Source organism: Schistocerca cancellata, chromosome 5, assembly GCF_023864275.1.
Source record: "Schistocerca cancellata isolate TAMUIC-IGC-003103 chromosome 5, iqSchCanc2.1, whole genome shotgun sequence".
Taxonomy (NCBI): Eukaryota; Metazoa; Arthropoda; class Insecta; order Orthoptera; family Acrididae; genus Schistocerca; species Schistocerca cancellata.
Window position 1 is genome coordinate 247,811,581 of NC_064630.1, and position 16,663 is coordinate 247,828,243.

General features: G+C 49.6%; 1 protein-coding gene across 2 annotated transcripts in view; it reads right to left on the reverse strand.

Annotated features, from left to right (window-relative positions):
* The window catches only part of LOC126187589 (protein cab-1), a 1,183,411-nt gene that overhangs the window by 412,231 nt on the left and 754,517 nt on the right, over positions 1-16,663 (reverse strand). For both annotated transcript variants that reach the window (XM_049928771.1, XM_049928770.1), the window contains exon 3: positions 584-820. In XM_049928771.1, coding sequence (XP_049784728.1) covers positions 584-820 — 237 coding nt within the window. The remainder of the gene's footprint in view (positions 1-583; positions 821-16,663) is intronic.

Sequence of the window (16,663 nt, forward strand, 5' to 3'; positions counted from 1 at the left end):
TGTCATCTCGACTGCTAGTGGTACGAGGCCGTTGGGATCCAGCACGGCGTTCCGTATTACCCTCCTGAACCCACAGATTCCATATTCTGCTAACAGTCACTCGATCTCGACCAACATGAGCAGCAATGTCGCGATACGATAAACCGCTATCGCGATAGGCTACAATCAGACCTTTATCAAAGTCGAAAACGTGATGGTACGCATTTCTCCTCCTTACACGAGGCATCACAACAACGTTTCACCAGGCAACGCCGGTCAACTGCTGTTTGTGTCTGAGAAATCGGTAAGAAACACTGTTCATGTCAGCACGTTGTAGGTGTCACCACCGGCGCCAACCTCGTGTGAATGCTCTGAAAAGCTAATAGTTTGCATATCACAGCGTCTTCCTCCTGTCGGTTAAATTTCGCGTCTGTAGCACGTCATCTTCGTGGTACAGCAATTTTAATGGCCAGCAGTGTAGGTTTTACGTTCAGCTGTGACGTCAAGTCTCAGCTTGTCACTGTGCACACACCTCGTGGTCCCTACCGTGTATTCTAGTAACCGTGTGTAGTAGTGTAGCACGTAGTATACGGGGGGTACTGACCGGCAGCGAGACTGGTGGCGTAGTAGCCGGGATCGGCGGGCCGCAGCGCGAACCTGGAGGATGGCGCCTCCGGGAAGCGGTAGGTGAACTGCTGCTTCTGGCGCTCCTTCTCCTGCTGCTGCATCAGCAGCGCCTCCTGCCGCTGCTGCTGCTGCAGGCGCGCCGTCTCGGCCGCCATCTGCTTCAGCTTCTCCAGGCTCACCAGCCGGTCGATCTCGCTCTCCTCGGGAAGCACGTCTGCAACACCACACACGCTCATCACGCACCCAATCGCACACAACCGTATAGTTTGAAAATTCATTAACCCGCATACGGTCTTCACAGAACAATTTCTCAGCAACAGCTAGTTTTATTTATCAGTATTTATTGACACAATGCGTTTCGGCACCATACTGACATTATCAGGTGCTTTACAGTGACATACAGTTTTATTTTCAAATACAGATTCGTGTGAAATCTGACCCGCCAGGATAGCCAAGAGCACTAACGCGCGGCTTCCTGGGGCCCTATTCTGTATTGTTTATACCGATCGGTGTAGTAGGTTTGTCTCGTTAGTGATGTCATTTTCGGTTCTTTATCGAAATACAGGGAGCGAAAGGCTATTTACAATTTGTACAGAAACCAGATGGCAGTTATAAGAGTCGAGGGGCATGAAAGGGAAGCAGTGGTTGGGAAGGGAGTGAGACGGGGTTGTAGCCTATCACCGATCTTATGCAATCTGTATATTGAGCAAGCAGTAAAGGAAACAAAAGAAAAATTCGGGGTAGGTATTAAAATCCATGGAGAAGAAATAAAAACTTTGAGGTTCGCCATTGACATTGTAATCCTGTCAGAGACAGCAAAGGACTTGGAAGAGCAGCTGAACGGAATGGACAGTGTCTTGAAAGAAGGGTATAAGATGAACATCAACAAAAGCAAAACGAGGATAATGGAATGTAGTCGAATTAAATCTGGTGATGCTGAGGGAATTAGATTAGGAAATGAGACACTTAAAGTAGTGAAGGAGTTTTGCTATTTGGGAAGCAAAATAACTGATGATGGTCGAAGTAGAGAGGATATAAAATGTAGAGTGGCAATGGCAAGGAAAGCGTTTCGGAAGAAGAGAAATTTGTTAACATAGAGTACAGATTTAAATGTCAGGAAGTCGTTTCTGAAAGTATTTGTATGGAGGGTAGTCATGTATGGAACTGAAACGTGGACGATAAATAGTTTAGACAAAAAGAGAATAGAAGCTTTCGAAATGTGCTGCTACAGAAGAATGCTGGAGATTAGATGGGTAGATCACATAACTAATGAGGAGGTATTGAACAGAATTGGGGAGAAGAGGAGTTTGTGGCACAACTTGACTAGAAGAAGGGATCGGTTGGTAGGACATGTTCTGAGGCATCGAGGGATCACCAATTTAGTACTGGAGGGCAGCGTGGAGGGTAAAAATCGTAGAGGGAGACCAAGAGATGAATACAATAAGCAGATTCAGAAGGATGTAGGTTGCAGTAGGCACTGGGCGATGAAGAAGCTTGCACAGGATAGAGTAGCATGGAGAGGTGCATCAAACCAGTCTCAGGACTGAAGACCACAACAACAACGACAACCGAAATATCCTAATCAGTAAGCTTCAGTGTGGCCCTGTCGATCGGTGAGCTGTGGTTTATGTACACCTATAATTTGTATTTTAAAGATAATTAGCGGTTTTAGCTTTAGATTTAGTGACTGTGTTACTAAAGAATGACCAGAGGACGCATCCGGTTGGAAAGTGAGTTCATGGTAGACTATTTTCCTTTCTTAGAATTGTGGTTAGGTTAGGTTGTTACTGTGAATGATTACATAAAAAAAGTTTTCGGTCAATATTCTCTCAAAATACGTGTCATTTTTACTCAAATAATCGCTTAAGGATCATTAAATATCAAGACACATCGGCCAGTGGCCAGCGACTCCACAGTGGTGCCGTCAGCATAGTATCGGCCAGTGGCCGGCGACACCACAGTGGTGACATCACCATAGTATCGCTCAGTGGCCGGCTACACCACAGTGGTGTCATCACCATACTATCGCTCAGTGGCCGGCTACACCACAGTGGTGTCATCACCATACTATCGCTCAGTGGCCGGCTACACCACAGTGGTGTCATCACCATACTATCGCTCAGTGGCCGGCTACACCACAGTGGTGTCATCACCATACTATCGCTCAGTGGCCGGCGACGCCACAATGATGTCATCAGCATAGTATCAGTCAGTGGCCTTCGACACCACAGTGGTGCCGTCAGCATAGTATCGGCCAGTGGCCGGCGACACCACAGTGGTGTCATCACCATAGTATCGCTCAGTGGCCGGCTACACCACAGTGGTGTCATCACCATACTATCGCTCAGTGGCCGGCTACACCACAGTGGTGTCATCACCATACTATCGCTCAGTGGCCGGCTACACCACAGTGGTGTCATCACCATACTATCGCTCAGTGGCCGGCGACGCCACAATGATGTCATCAGCATAGTATCAGTCAGTGGCCTTCGACACCACAGTGGTGTCGTCAGCATAGTATTGGTCAGTGGCCAGCGACACCAGAATGGTGTCGTCAGCATAGTATCGGTCAGTAGCCGGCGACACCACAGTGGTGCCGTGAGCATAGTATCGGCCAGTGGCCGGCGACACCACAGTGGTGGCGTCACCATAGTATTGTCCAGTGGCCGGCGACACCACAGTGGTGCCGTCACCATAGTATTGGCCAGTGGCCGGCGACACCACAGTGGTGCCGTCACCATAGTATCGCTCAGTGGCCGGCGACACCACAGTGGTGTTGTCACCATAGTACCGCTCAGTGGCCGGTGACACCACAGTGGTGTTGTCAGAATAGTATATCCCTCAGTGGCCAGCGACATCATAGTGGTGTCGTCACCATAGTATCGCTCAGTGGCCGGTGACACCACAGTGGTGTCGTCACCATAGTATCGCTCAGTGGCCGGCGACACCACAGTGGTGCCGTCACCATAGTATTGTCCAGTGGCCGGCGACACCACAGTGGTGTCGTCAGCATAGTATCGCTCAGTGGCCGGTGACACCACAGTGGTGTTGTCAGCATAGTATATCCCTCAGTGGCCAGCGACATCACAGTGGTGTCGTCACCATAGTATCGCTCAGTGGCCGGCGACACCACAGTGGTGCCGTCACCATAGTATATCCCTCAGTGGCCAGCGACAACACAGTGGTGTCGTCACCATAGTATCGCTCAGTGGCCGGCGGCACCACAGTGGTGTCGTCACCATAGTATCGCTCAGTGGCCGGCGACACCACAGTGGTGCCGTCACCATAGTATTGTCCAGTGGCCGGCGACACCACAGTGGTGTCGTCAGCATAGTATCGCTCAGTGGCCGGTGACACCACAGTGGTGTTGTCAGCATAGTATATCCCTCAGTGGCCAGCGACATCACAGTGGTGTCGTCACCATAGTATCGCTCAGTGGCCGGCGGCACCACAGTGGTGCCGTCACCATAGTATTGTCCAGTGGCCGGCGACACCACAGTGGTGTCGTCACCATAGTATAGCTCAGTGGCCGGCGGCACCACAGTGGTGTCGTCACCATAGTATCGCTCAGTGGCCGGCGACACCACAGTGGTGCCGTCACCATAGTATTGTCCAGTGGCTGGCGACACCACAGTGGTGTCGTCAGCATAGTATCGCTCAGTGGCCGGTGACACCACAGTGGTGTTGTCAGCATAGTATATCCCTCAGTGGCCAGCGACATCACAGTGGTGTCGTCACCATAGTATCGCTCAGTGGCCGGTGACACCACAGTGGTGTCGTCACCATAGTATCGCTCAGTGGCCGGCGACACCACAGTGGTGCCGTCACCATAGTATTGTCCAGTGGCCGGCGACACCACAGTGGTGTCGTCAGCATAGTATCGCTCAGTGGCCGGTGACACCACAGTGGTGTTGTCAGCATAGTATATCCCTCAGTGGCCAGCGACAACACAGTGGTGTCGTCACCATAGTATCGCTCAGTGGCCGGCTACACCACAGTGGTGTCATCACCATACTATCGCTCAGTGGCCGGCTACACCACAGTGGTGTCATCACCATACTATCGCTCAGTGGCCGGCTACACCACAGTGGTGTCATCACCATACTATCGCTCAGTGGCCGGCTACACCACAGTGGTGTCATCACCATACTATCGCTCAGTGGCCGGCGACGCCACAATGATGTCATCAGCATAGTATCAGTCAGTGGCCTTCGACACCACAGTGGTGCCGTCAGCATAGTATCGGCCAGTGGCCGGCGACACCACAGTGGTGTCATCACCATAGTATCGCTCAGTGGCCGGCTACACCACAGTGGTGTCATCACCATACTATCGCTCAGTGGCCGGCTACACCACAGTGGTGTCATCACCATACTATCGCTCAGTGGCCGGCTACACCACAGTGGTGTCATCACCATACTATCGCTCAGTGGCCGGCGACGCCACAATGATGTCATCAGCATAGTATCAGTCAGTGGCCTTCGACACCACAGTGGTGTCGTCAGCATAGTATTGGTCAGTGGCCAGCGACACCAGAATGGTGTCGTCAGCATAGTATCGGTCAGTAGCCGGCGACACCACAGTGGTGCCGTGAGCATAGTATCGGCCAGTGGCCGGCGACACCACAGTGGTGGCGTCACCATAGTATTGTCCAGTGGCCGGCGACACCACAGTGGTGCCGTCACCATAGTATTGGCCAGTGGCCGGCGACACCACAGTGGTGCCGTCACCATAGTATCGCTCAGTGGCCGGCGACACCACAGTGGTGTTGTCACCATAGTACCGCTCAGTGGCCGGTGACACCACAGTGGTGTTGTCAGAATAGTATATCCCTCAGTGGCCAGCGACATCATAGTGGTGTCGTCACCATAGTATCGCTCAGTGGCCGGTGACACCACAGTGGTGTCGTCACCATAGTATCGCTCAGTGGCCGGCGACACCACAGTGGTGCCGTCACCATAGTATTGTCCAGTGGCCGGCGACACCACAGTGGTGTCGTCAGCATAGTATCGCTCAGTGGCCGGTGACACCACAGTGGTGTTGTCAGCATAGTATATCCCTCAGTGGCCAGCGACATCACAGTGGTGTCGTCACCATAGTATCGCTCAGTGGCCGGCGACACCACAGTGGTGCCGTCACCATAGTATATCCCTCAGTGGCCAGCGACAACACAGTGGTGTCGTCACCATAGTATCGCTCAGTGGCCGGCGGCACCACAGTGGTGTCGTCACCATAGTATCGCTCAGTGGCCGGCGACACCACAGTGGTGCCGTCACCATAGTATTGTCCAGTGGCCGGCGACACCACAGTGGTGTCGTCAGCATAGTATCGCTCAGTGGCCGGTGACACCACAGTGGTGTTGTCAGCATAGTATATCCCTCAGTGGCCAGCGACATCACAGTGGTGTCGTCACCATAGTATCGCTCAGTGGCCGGCGGCACCACAGTGGTGCCGTCACCATAGTATTGTCCAGTGGCCGGCGACACCACAGTGGTGTCGTCACCATAGTATAGCTCAGTGGCCGGCGGCACCACAGTGGTGTCGTCACCATAGTATCGCTCAGTGGCCGGCGACACCACAGTGGTGCCGTCACCATAGTATTGTCCAGTGGCTGGCGACACCACAGTGGTGTCGTCAGCATAGTATCGCTCAGTGGCCGGTGACACCACAGTGGTGTTGTCAGCATAGTATATCCCTCAGTGGCCAGCGACATCACAGTGGTGTCGTCACCATAGTATCGCTCAGTGGCCGGTGACACCACAGTGGTGTCGTCACCATAGTATCGCTCAGTGGCCGGCGACACCACAGTGGTGCCGTCACCATAGTATTGTCCAGTGGCCGGCGACACCACAGTGGTGTCGTCAGCATAGTATCGCTCAGTGGCCGGTGACACCACAGTGGTGTTGTCAGCATAGTATATCCCTCAGTGGCCAGCGACAACACAGTGGTGTCGTCACCATAGTATCGCTCAGTGGCCGGCGACACCACAGTGGTGCCGTCACCATAGTATATCCCTGAGTGGCCAGCGACATCACAGTGGTGTCGTCACCATAGTATCGCTCAGTGGCCGGCGGCACCACAGTGGTGTCGTCACCATAGTATCGCTCAGTGGCCGGCGACACCACAGTGGTGCCGTCACCATAGTATTGTCCAGTGGCCGGCGACACCACAGTGGTGCTGTCACCATAGTATTGGCCAGTGGCCGGCGACACCACAGTGGTGCCGTCACCATAGTATCGCTCAGTGGCCGGCGACACCACAGTGGTGTTGTCACCATAGTACCGCTCAGTGGCCGGCGACACCACAGTGGTGCCGTCACCATAGTATATCCCTCAGTGGCCAGCGACATCACAGTGGTGTCGTCACCATAGTATCGCTCAGTGGCCGGCGGCACCACAGTGGTGTCGTCACCATAGTATCGCTCAGTGGCCGGCGACACCACAGTGGTGCCGTCATCATAGTATTGTCCAGTGGCCGGCGACACCACAGTGGTGTCGTCAGCATAGTATCGCTCAGTGGCCGGTGACACCACAGTGGTGTTGTCAGCATAGTATATCCCTCAGTGGCCAGCGACATCACAGTGGTGTCGTCACCATAGTATCGCTCAGTGGCCGGCGGCACCACAGTGGTGCCGTCACCATAGTATTGTCCAGTGGCCGGCGACACCACAGTGGTGTCATCAGCATAGTATCGCTCAGTGGCCGGCGGCACCACAGTGGTGTCGTCAGCATAGTATCGCTCAGTGGCCGGCGGCACCACAGTGGTGTCGTCACCATAGTGTCGCTCAGTGGCCGGCGACACCACAGTGGTGCCGTCACCATAGTATCGCTCAGTGGCCGGCGGCACCACAGTGGTGTCGTCAGCATAGTATCGCTCAGTGGCCGGTGACACCACAGTGGTGTTGTCAGCATAGTATATCCCTCAGTGGCCAGCGACATCACAGTGGTGTCGTCACCATAGTATCGCTCAGTGGCCGGCGGCACCACAGTGGTGTCGTCACCATAGTATCTCTCAGTGGCCGGCGACACCACAGTGGTGCCGTCACCATAGTATCGTCCAGTGGCCGGCAGCACCACAGTGGTGTCGTCAGCATAGTATCGCTCAGTGGCCGGTGACACCACAGTGGTGTTGTCAGCATAGTATATCCCTCAGAGGCCAGCGACATCACAGTGGTGTCGTCACCATAGTATCGCTCAGTGGCCGGCGGCACCACAGTGGTGCCGTCACCATAGTATTGTCCAGTGGCCGGCGACACCACAGTGGTGTCGTCAGCATAGTATCGCTCAGTGGCCGGTGACACCACAGTGGTGTTGTCAGCATAGTATATCCCTCAGTGGCCAGCGACATCACAGTGGTGTCGTCACCATAGTATCGCTCAGTGGCCGGCGGCACCACAGTGGTGTCGTCACCATAGTATCTCTCAGTGGCCGGCGACACCACAGTGGTGCCGTCACCATAGTATTGTCCAGTGGCCGGCAGCACCACAGTGGTGTCGTCAGCATAGTATCGCTCAGTGGCCGGCGGCACCACAGTGGTGTCGTCACCATAGTATCGCTCAGTGGCCGGCGACACCACAGTGGTGCCGTCAACATAGTATTGTCCAGTGGCTGGCGACACCACAGTGGTGTCGTCAGCATAGTATCGCTCAGTGGCCGGTGACACCACAGTGGTGTTGTCAGCATAGTATATCCCTCAGTGGCCAGCGACATCACAGTGGTGTCGTCACCATAGTATCGCTCAGTGGCCGGCGGCACCACAGTGGTGTCGTCACCATAGTATCTCTCAGTGGCCGGCGACACCACAGTGGTGCCGTCACCATAGTATTGTCCAGTGGCCGGCAGCACCACAGTGGTGTCGTCAGCATAGTATCGCTCAGTGGCCGGTGACACCACAGTGGTGTTGTCAGCATAGTATATCCCTCAGAGGCCAGCGACATCACAGTGGTGTCGTCACCATAGTATCGCTCAGTGGCCGGCGGCACCACAGTGGTGCCGTCACCATAGTATTGTCCAGTGGCCGGCGACACCACAGTGGTGTCGTCAGCATAGTATCGCTCAGTGGCCGGTGACACCACAGTGGTGTTGTCAGCATAGTATATCCCTCAGTGGCCAGCGACATCACAGTGGTGTCGTCACCATAGTATCGCTCAGTGGCCGGCGGCACCACAGTGGTGCCGTCACCATAGTATTGTCCAGTGGCCGGCGACACCACAGTGGTGTCGTCACCATAGTATCGCTCAGTGGCCGGCGACACCACAGTGGTGCCGTCACCATAGTATTGTCCAGTGGCCGGCGACACCACAGTGGTGCCGTCACCATAGTATTGTCCAGTGGCCGGCGGCACCACAGTGGTGTCGTCAGCATAGTATCGCTCAGTGGCCGGTGACACCACAGTGGTGTTGTCAGCATAGTATATCCCTCAGAGGCCAGCGACATCACAGTGGTGTCGTCACCATAGTATCGCTCAGTGGCCGGCGGCACCACAGTGGTGCCGTCACCATAGTATTGTCCAGTGGCCGGCGACACCACAGTGGTGTCGTCAGCATAGTATCGCTCAGTGGCCGGCGGCACCACAGTGGTGTCGTCACCATAGTATCGCTCAGTGGCCGGCGACACCACAGTGGTGCCGTCACCATAGTATTGTCCAGTGGCTGGCGACACCACAGTGGTGTCGTCAGCATAGTATCGCTCAGTGGCCGGTGACACCACAGTGGTGTTGTCAGCATAGTATATCCCTCAGTGGCCAGCGACATCACAGTGGTGTCGTCACCATAGTATCGCTCAGTGGCCGGCGGCACCACAGTGGTGTCGTCACCATAGTATCACTCAGTGGCCGGCGACACCACAGTGGTGCCATCACCATAGTATTGTCCAGTGGCCGGCGACACCACAGTGGTGTCGTCAGCATAGTATCGCTCAGTGGCCGGTGACACCACAGTGGTGTTGTCAGCATAGTATATCCCTCAGTGGCCAGCGACATCACAGTGGTGTCGTCACCATAGTATCGCTCAGTGGCCGGCGGCACCACAGTGGTGCCGTCACCATAGTATTGTCCAGTGGCCGGCGACACCACAGTGGTGTCGTCACCATAGTATCGCTCAGTGGCCGGCGGCACCACAGTGGTGTCGTCACCATAGTATCGCTCAGTGGCCGGCGACACCACAGTGGTGCCGTCACCATAGTATTGTCCAGTGGCCGGCGACACCACAGTGGTGTCGTCAGCATAGTATTGTGCAGTGGCCAGCGGCAGCACTTTAGTATCTTTTGCATTCTCGTGGTGTTTTGTTTAGGTAACAATACATTACACATGTCAAAAAGTTTTTTGTTTTTATAAGTACTTGTATGCTTTCATCATGGCACACGAAAGAGATGATACGATTATTTACGTTGAATGTGCTGAGCAAACCTTGGACGTTGCCACTACATCGCGTACCTCTCATCACAATCCGGTTGACAGACTTTCCGGTGACAAAGAAACACCAATTAATAGGCCACCGTTTTTCCGAAACGAGTAAACGAAAACGAAGAAACTGCCACGTGTGCTCCAAAAACAAAAAAAGAACAACAAACTTAATGTGCAATTCTCGTGGAGTTGTGTTACATCTTGGAGACTGTTCTGCTACGTATCATATGAAATATAAGTAGTAAGTACCAAAGACAATGCAAATAAACAAATATATGAAACCAACAAATTTTGTACTTATTTACGTATGTATATCTTCGAAATTTCATTAAAGTAGGGGAACAGCGTTGAGAACTTATAAGAACTAACGATGAGATTAGTAAAACTTAACAACGTATTATCTCCCGATAATGACAAGAACGGCAGGCGACAAGCTAATTAATCCGAATTAGCGTTGCCAGCACCAAGCTAATAAATTTGCACAAGAAGAGCGGACGGCAAAGTTTTTATGGTCCTTGTGCTCACTGAAGCACTGGCAGCACGTTGGGTCGACGACATGGATGTATCCGGGGCTCTGAGTATCTCTCTGACGATTCCTTCTTGACGCTGTATTCGGCCATGTTTTAACCATTCCTATCAACATCGTCAAATAGTGACATCATTCCTACTCAAACGCTGAGCTCTTCGCCCGTTACTCCAATCGGCTTCTGTGAGCTAAGCTACACGTCCCTCTGTCAAATGCTGACATCTGCATATATTGTTCACGCGGCTGTCTGTGAAGCATAGCTACTGTCCAAACGAGTAGACGGTAGGAAATTTTCAAAGGCTTTAGGCCCTCGTACTGACATGTCCCCTGTTTATTATTCTTGCCAGCTGCACGGCAAAATTGCGCTACAGCGACACAGATTCATCCATCGGCTGTCTAAGTTTCCTGTTTGCATTTTCCGTCGATGCCTGTTTGAACATCAATTTCAGACCAATTTGCATATCTTCTTCGTGGCGCGTCGTTTCTATCTTTTTTTTTTTAAGCTACTGCTTTAAATACTTGGAAATTTAAAACTAGTTAGGAATTGCAAGTGTTAAAAATAACTATTTATGAATTAACGATATAGGGAAACTGAAGATTGGAAAGAATTCAGATTTAGAGAATGCTTCCACCGATGCTGTCCAGGAAGACGCCGAGCCTCTCGCTCCTGGACAGCCACTGTCCAATCTACTACTATTCGCCATCCGCGGGCACGGACTTCGGAAGTACGTCGAGACTCTCGCCCTCAAACGATGTCATTCTATTTCAACGTCACGTTCTATTTTTCATCTGAACTAGACGGATACGTGTGCTGTCCTCCATTTCTACATTTTTGTTATTATTTAATATTTCTGTCTAGTGAACAAGTGTCTTCCTCGACACTCTGGTGGCTACACATTTAGTCCTTATTCTATGTTGGCCTAGCTTCGCCTGTTCCGCTGTCATCTGATCTGCTGCAACTACTACTACTGTGTAGCTTGTTAGCATTCCGTGTGGAGCCTTTCGCCCCCTGTGTTCGTTGCTGCCACCACTCTCGTTGCTGAAAGTACTCTTTAAATAGGATTCTAGATATACTGTCTCCTCAGTGGTTGAGATCGGCCCAGAAGGTTGGTCTCTAAGTGACTGCGTCACCCTCTCGTGCGGGTCACAGTATAGAAGTATGTATTTTGGGGTCCTCCTCTCTCCACAGGTACAATCCGCCCCCTGACCGAGGTCTACATTTAGAGAATGCATGCGGTATGACCCGTGACCACTTAAGACAGGGGCGGGCAAATGTTGCACGCGGCTCTTGAGCGCACAGCGCTGCACGTGTGCTGCTCGCGTGCAATCGTCGAATGGGGCAGTGGCGACAGCCGGCAGGTTGCGGCAGTGTAGTACAAGGCTAAGCCGCGGACGTTGATGCGAGGCGACCACTACGTAGTGAACGTTGTATTTCAAGAACCGGAAAATGCAGAGGGAATCAAGGAAACGGAGACGTGAAGATTTGCTATCTTTTAAAAAGTAATGGGAGAACCATTTTTTCTTTGTGCAAAGACGTGAAAATTCGAAATGTTTAACATGTGGCAGTATTCTCGCTGGTCAGCGGAAGTTTAGTATTGAAGGCCATTATAATAAATTTCACAAGGACGAGTACAATTTATTGTCGGATTCTGAGCGGATGAGGAAATTGACTGAGCTTAAGAAGAGCGACCTGACGATATTAGATGCATCTGTCCTAGTTGCCGTTGTCACGAGAGATCTGCGACTTTGTCTCGTCATGTCTCTCATCTAACTGATTGAACATTTTATGGAGCACTGTTTTCAATTTTTCAGGACGACAACAATAATAGCCCAGCGGTACGTGCAAGCTATAAAATTGCCTTAATATAGTGAGAGCTGGAAAACCATTTGCTGAATTAATAAGCCTCGGTTAAGAGCAAACATAAGTGATGAAAATTTACGTAACTGTTTGCGTTTGTCTGTATGCAGGAATTTTGTTCCAGATATTAAACGTATTGTAAACTCCACCTGTGATAATTAAATAAAACGTATCGTAGTTAACAGGTACTCTTTCAAACCATGATTTATTTCAAGCACTCCTGCTGACCTTATTCCATCATTCAATAAAGCAAGCTAGAAAAACAAAACGCATTACAGAGGAAGGAGTGTACTGAAGGTATGGTGGGGAGAGGAGGTAAGCGGGTGGCCAGGTTGCCCCTGTGTGCACGCAGAACACCTGTTAACTGCACGCGTGCAAGTGCACCGCACACGTGCAGTATTGCTGCCCGCCCCTGACTTAAGATATGACATTTCATCCTCAACCGCTCCGTTATGCTGGCGAAGAGTACATAAACCGTACGGAGTGTTTTGCAGTTGTCCCACTCTTCTTGCCATGACTTCCCTCTGCAGCATTTAATGTCTCTCAAGGTCTGTATTTTCTCTCCTAAGATGTCTCTCATTGTGTCTGGTTAGTCCGTTTTCAGTTGTTGCCGTGCGATACTTGATAGTTACATCTATCAGGTATATGCCACGCACAGTGCCTCTCCTGAAGTACTGCCGAAAGCCTCCGATAGCCGCAGGATCTCACTCCGCTGTTCGCGCGTTACCACCATGCTGTTAGCCGTGGTGCAGAGTCGATGTGCCCACACGCTGGCAGCAAAAGATATTGTAGACTCGAAGAGAGAGCTTCGGGGTGGTACCTTCCCATTACAGTCATAGGTAATCTGTAGTTAATTGTGTCTGTTCTGAAAAGTTTACGCAGTAACCTGTAAGTTTCGCGGGAGAGCTTCTGTAAAGTTTGGAAGGTAGGAGACGAGATACTGGCAGAAGTAAAGCTGTGAGTACCGGGTGTGAGTCGTGCTTCGGTAGCTCAGATGGTATAGCGCTTGCCCGCGAAAGGCAAAGGTCCCGAGTCCGAGTTTCGGTTGGGCACACAGTTTTAATCTGCCAGGAAGTTTATTTCCATCTACTTTAATTGTAGGATTCCGTTGCAAATTCTCTTTCAGTGTGGTGCAGAGGGCTTTATTCGCCGCAATCGTAAGTCTATTTCTAGCACACCAATTGCTCATGGTGTAAAGTACGGTTGTCGGTTTCGCTTCCGACTACTCTCTCGGCTTGGCTGCTGTCATACGAAGGAGGTCGCCAGTATGTGCGACTGCTGCTGCTGCACCGCCGTCTCCTTTCAACAGTCTTAGGGAGGCCTCCCCTCCGTGTGAATAATAAGTGGCTTACAATTGTCATTAGCACCAATTTGTAAAAGAAATAAAAAAATAACTGTCATTAACTGGTCACCTGAATATTAGACTTTCACCTTTAACTGTGTGTGTGGAATTTGCTCAAACTGCAAGAAATCTCAAACATAACCATTTTATAAATAAATTTGACAATGGCAGTAGCAAACCATGTTTAGCATAATGGTTAGTGAAATAGTGAGGGTTGGAAGCAGTGCCGGCTTAAACCAATGCAGGGCCTGTAGCGAAACACTTTGCTTAGGTCCCAATACGAGATGTACATTTTCTTGATTGGCTGTCATCATGAAAAAATTTAAAACATAAATTCTTTTCGCACCATGAGAAATTAGAAATCCTACCTTAGCAGTCACATTTTTATAGAAATTTACTTCATGAAATTTGCGCAAAATAATGAAACAATAGGTAAATAAAACAATGAATCATTGAAATGAGGCATTCAAGGATCAGAAATTAAATTTAAGAAAAGAATTATATTCAAAACCAAATTAAACGAATAAAAATAAGGACAACAATAATTCTGATAACGATTAAAAAAAATTATCGTTTTGTACTATTGAACACGCGACCTCTAGCTTATGAGCCTTATCCATCACGCTACGGAGCTACTGGGTAAACTCATGTTATTTTTAATGGTTTAATGTTTCACGAGAAATTATTTTCGCCACATTTTCATGAACGAGGGCCGGCCATGTTGGATGACTGCAAGATGTGGTTCCCAGTGTTACACCACTGTATGGCTGGTTTCAAAACGTCTGTTCTGCACCTGGTATCTCAGCGGCAAATATATATTTACTGTATTCGGAATTACATGAACTGTAACGATAACAACATATTATCACATTAAACTCCGATAGTTTGTACCAACATTGTTATATGCGTTGCACATAGAACCTACTTGGTTTTTTAACTTGGTAGAATATATGAAGAGCTTATTTCAATAGTGGTACAAGTCCATTTTTGTTCATTCTAAGATACAGAGTCCTAAAGTTAAAAGAGCGCTGAAAAATCTGCAGTTGAGATACCAGAAATATTCAAGTATATATACTGGTATCTCAACTGCAGATTTTTCAGCGCTCATTTAACTTTAGGACTGTGTATCTCAGAATGAACAAAAATGGACTTGTACCACTACTGAAATAAGCCCTTCATATAAGCAAAACAAATAAGCTTACCTTATTTTTCGGTGTTTCTCGTTTTCCTGCCGCCAATTACACAGTCACTAGAAAAAAAATTTATTTTAGTCTCTTACTACCTTCATCTGTTATTAAATAGCAGTATTGTGTTTTATTAGTCCTCAGCGATCGGCCAAGAAATGACACAAAAGAAAGGCTACAACACGTTATACGACAATAGTTGACCAACAGGAAAGCAACCTTCACTACAGACGGCCTGAATCAAAAGTATTGAAATAAAAGTGAAGGAACGAAGGACTGTAGCACTAGACCCACAAAAATAAATACGGTAACCATTGGTAATCAATATAGCCCCATTGTAATTGATCGGATTATTACGACTAGCTCGGACAATTTTACAGAAATCCCCAGAACATTTTGGGTTGACACATAACGTATGGTGTAGTAAGCGCCCACTTTCAGAAACTAGCTAAAACTGCTACTGCTCACTGTAGGTTCGGGCACCACTGTCCTCCCAATGGACTGTAGGTAGAACAACATTTACAATAACTGGACAGATTTCTTTACACAGAAGTTCAAGCCCTCCTCATACACAAGGCCTGTAGCATTTACTAAGCTATGGCACGTGGCTAATCAGGCACTGGTAAGAAGCGTTACAGTCTAGCGTAGCGAATTGTTAAGTCTTATTGATAAAAACTCTCCTGATCTTAAACCTCACCAGGTTTGTCACAGCTATGCACTTCCACACACTTCCCACAGTAATTAAAAGTAAGTGACACTGTACTTGTAATGGTACATTCCACTCTCTCTCGCTATTGATTTCGTCCTTTCATCACAGCCTTTAACTTTCTTCCCTTAATTATGCTTAACTTGGAACAACTTTAATGTATGCATGTTAGCTGGAAATTGTTTCAACTAGTGTATGACTGATAATTTATCGAAGTCTGATTCACAACAGAAATATTTATCATTTTTGGTTTTAACAAACTCTAGACGGTGAACGCAAAACAAAGTCCTAATGCACTACTGGTTATTTCTCCATTTATGAACAAATGCACCACTGTTCCACCAGTACTGTTGCCGACTTTTTACCAGTTATTCCATGGACTCCTGGTACATTAATTGTTTTTGTTGGTTACGTTCTTCTTGTGCAAATCATACCCATTTGTTTTCGACCAAAATAGTAGCTTCAAGTTCCCTTTGTGCCAGCTGGTGAACGCTCACGTTAACTGGTAAACCCACACACCGTATGAACATTATTCAGTTACGGTACCACAGACGGCGCTGGTATCCATTCAAAACATATTTCACAGCCAAATTCAAATGGCTCCAAGCGCTATGGGACTTAACATCTAAGGCCATCAGCCTCTAGAGTTAGAACTACTTAAACCTAACTAACCTAAGGACATCAGCGCGATTCCGGACTGAAGCGCCTAGAACTGCTCGGCCACAGCGGCCGGCCTCTCACTTCCAGACGCAACATGATTTACTGAGACGTTACAGGTTCAATGGTGACACTTCAGCGAACAGGCCCACAAATCGACCCCTGCGGGCAGCCCTTAGTGATATCTCTCATCACATTGTGATCCTGTACTCGCTGCTCGGCGACTCTATACCTGTAGTTGTCCAGACGACTACTGTGTAGGACCGGTGGCAACTGCAGATCTCAAAGGCGTACAAACACTACCGGCCACCGTAAATTTCTCTGCGATGTCTATTAGCAACGCTATTGCGTACTTCTTTTCTGTTCTGTTTACTATTCGAAC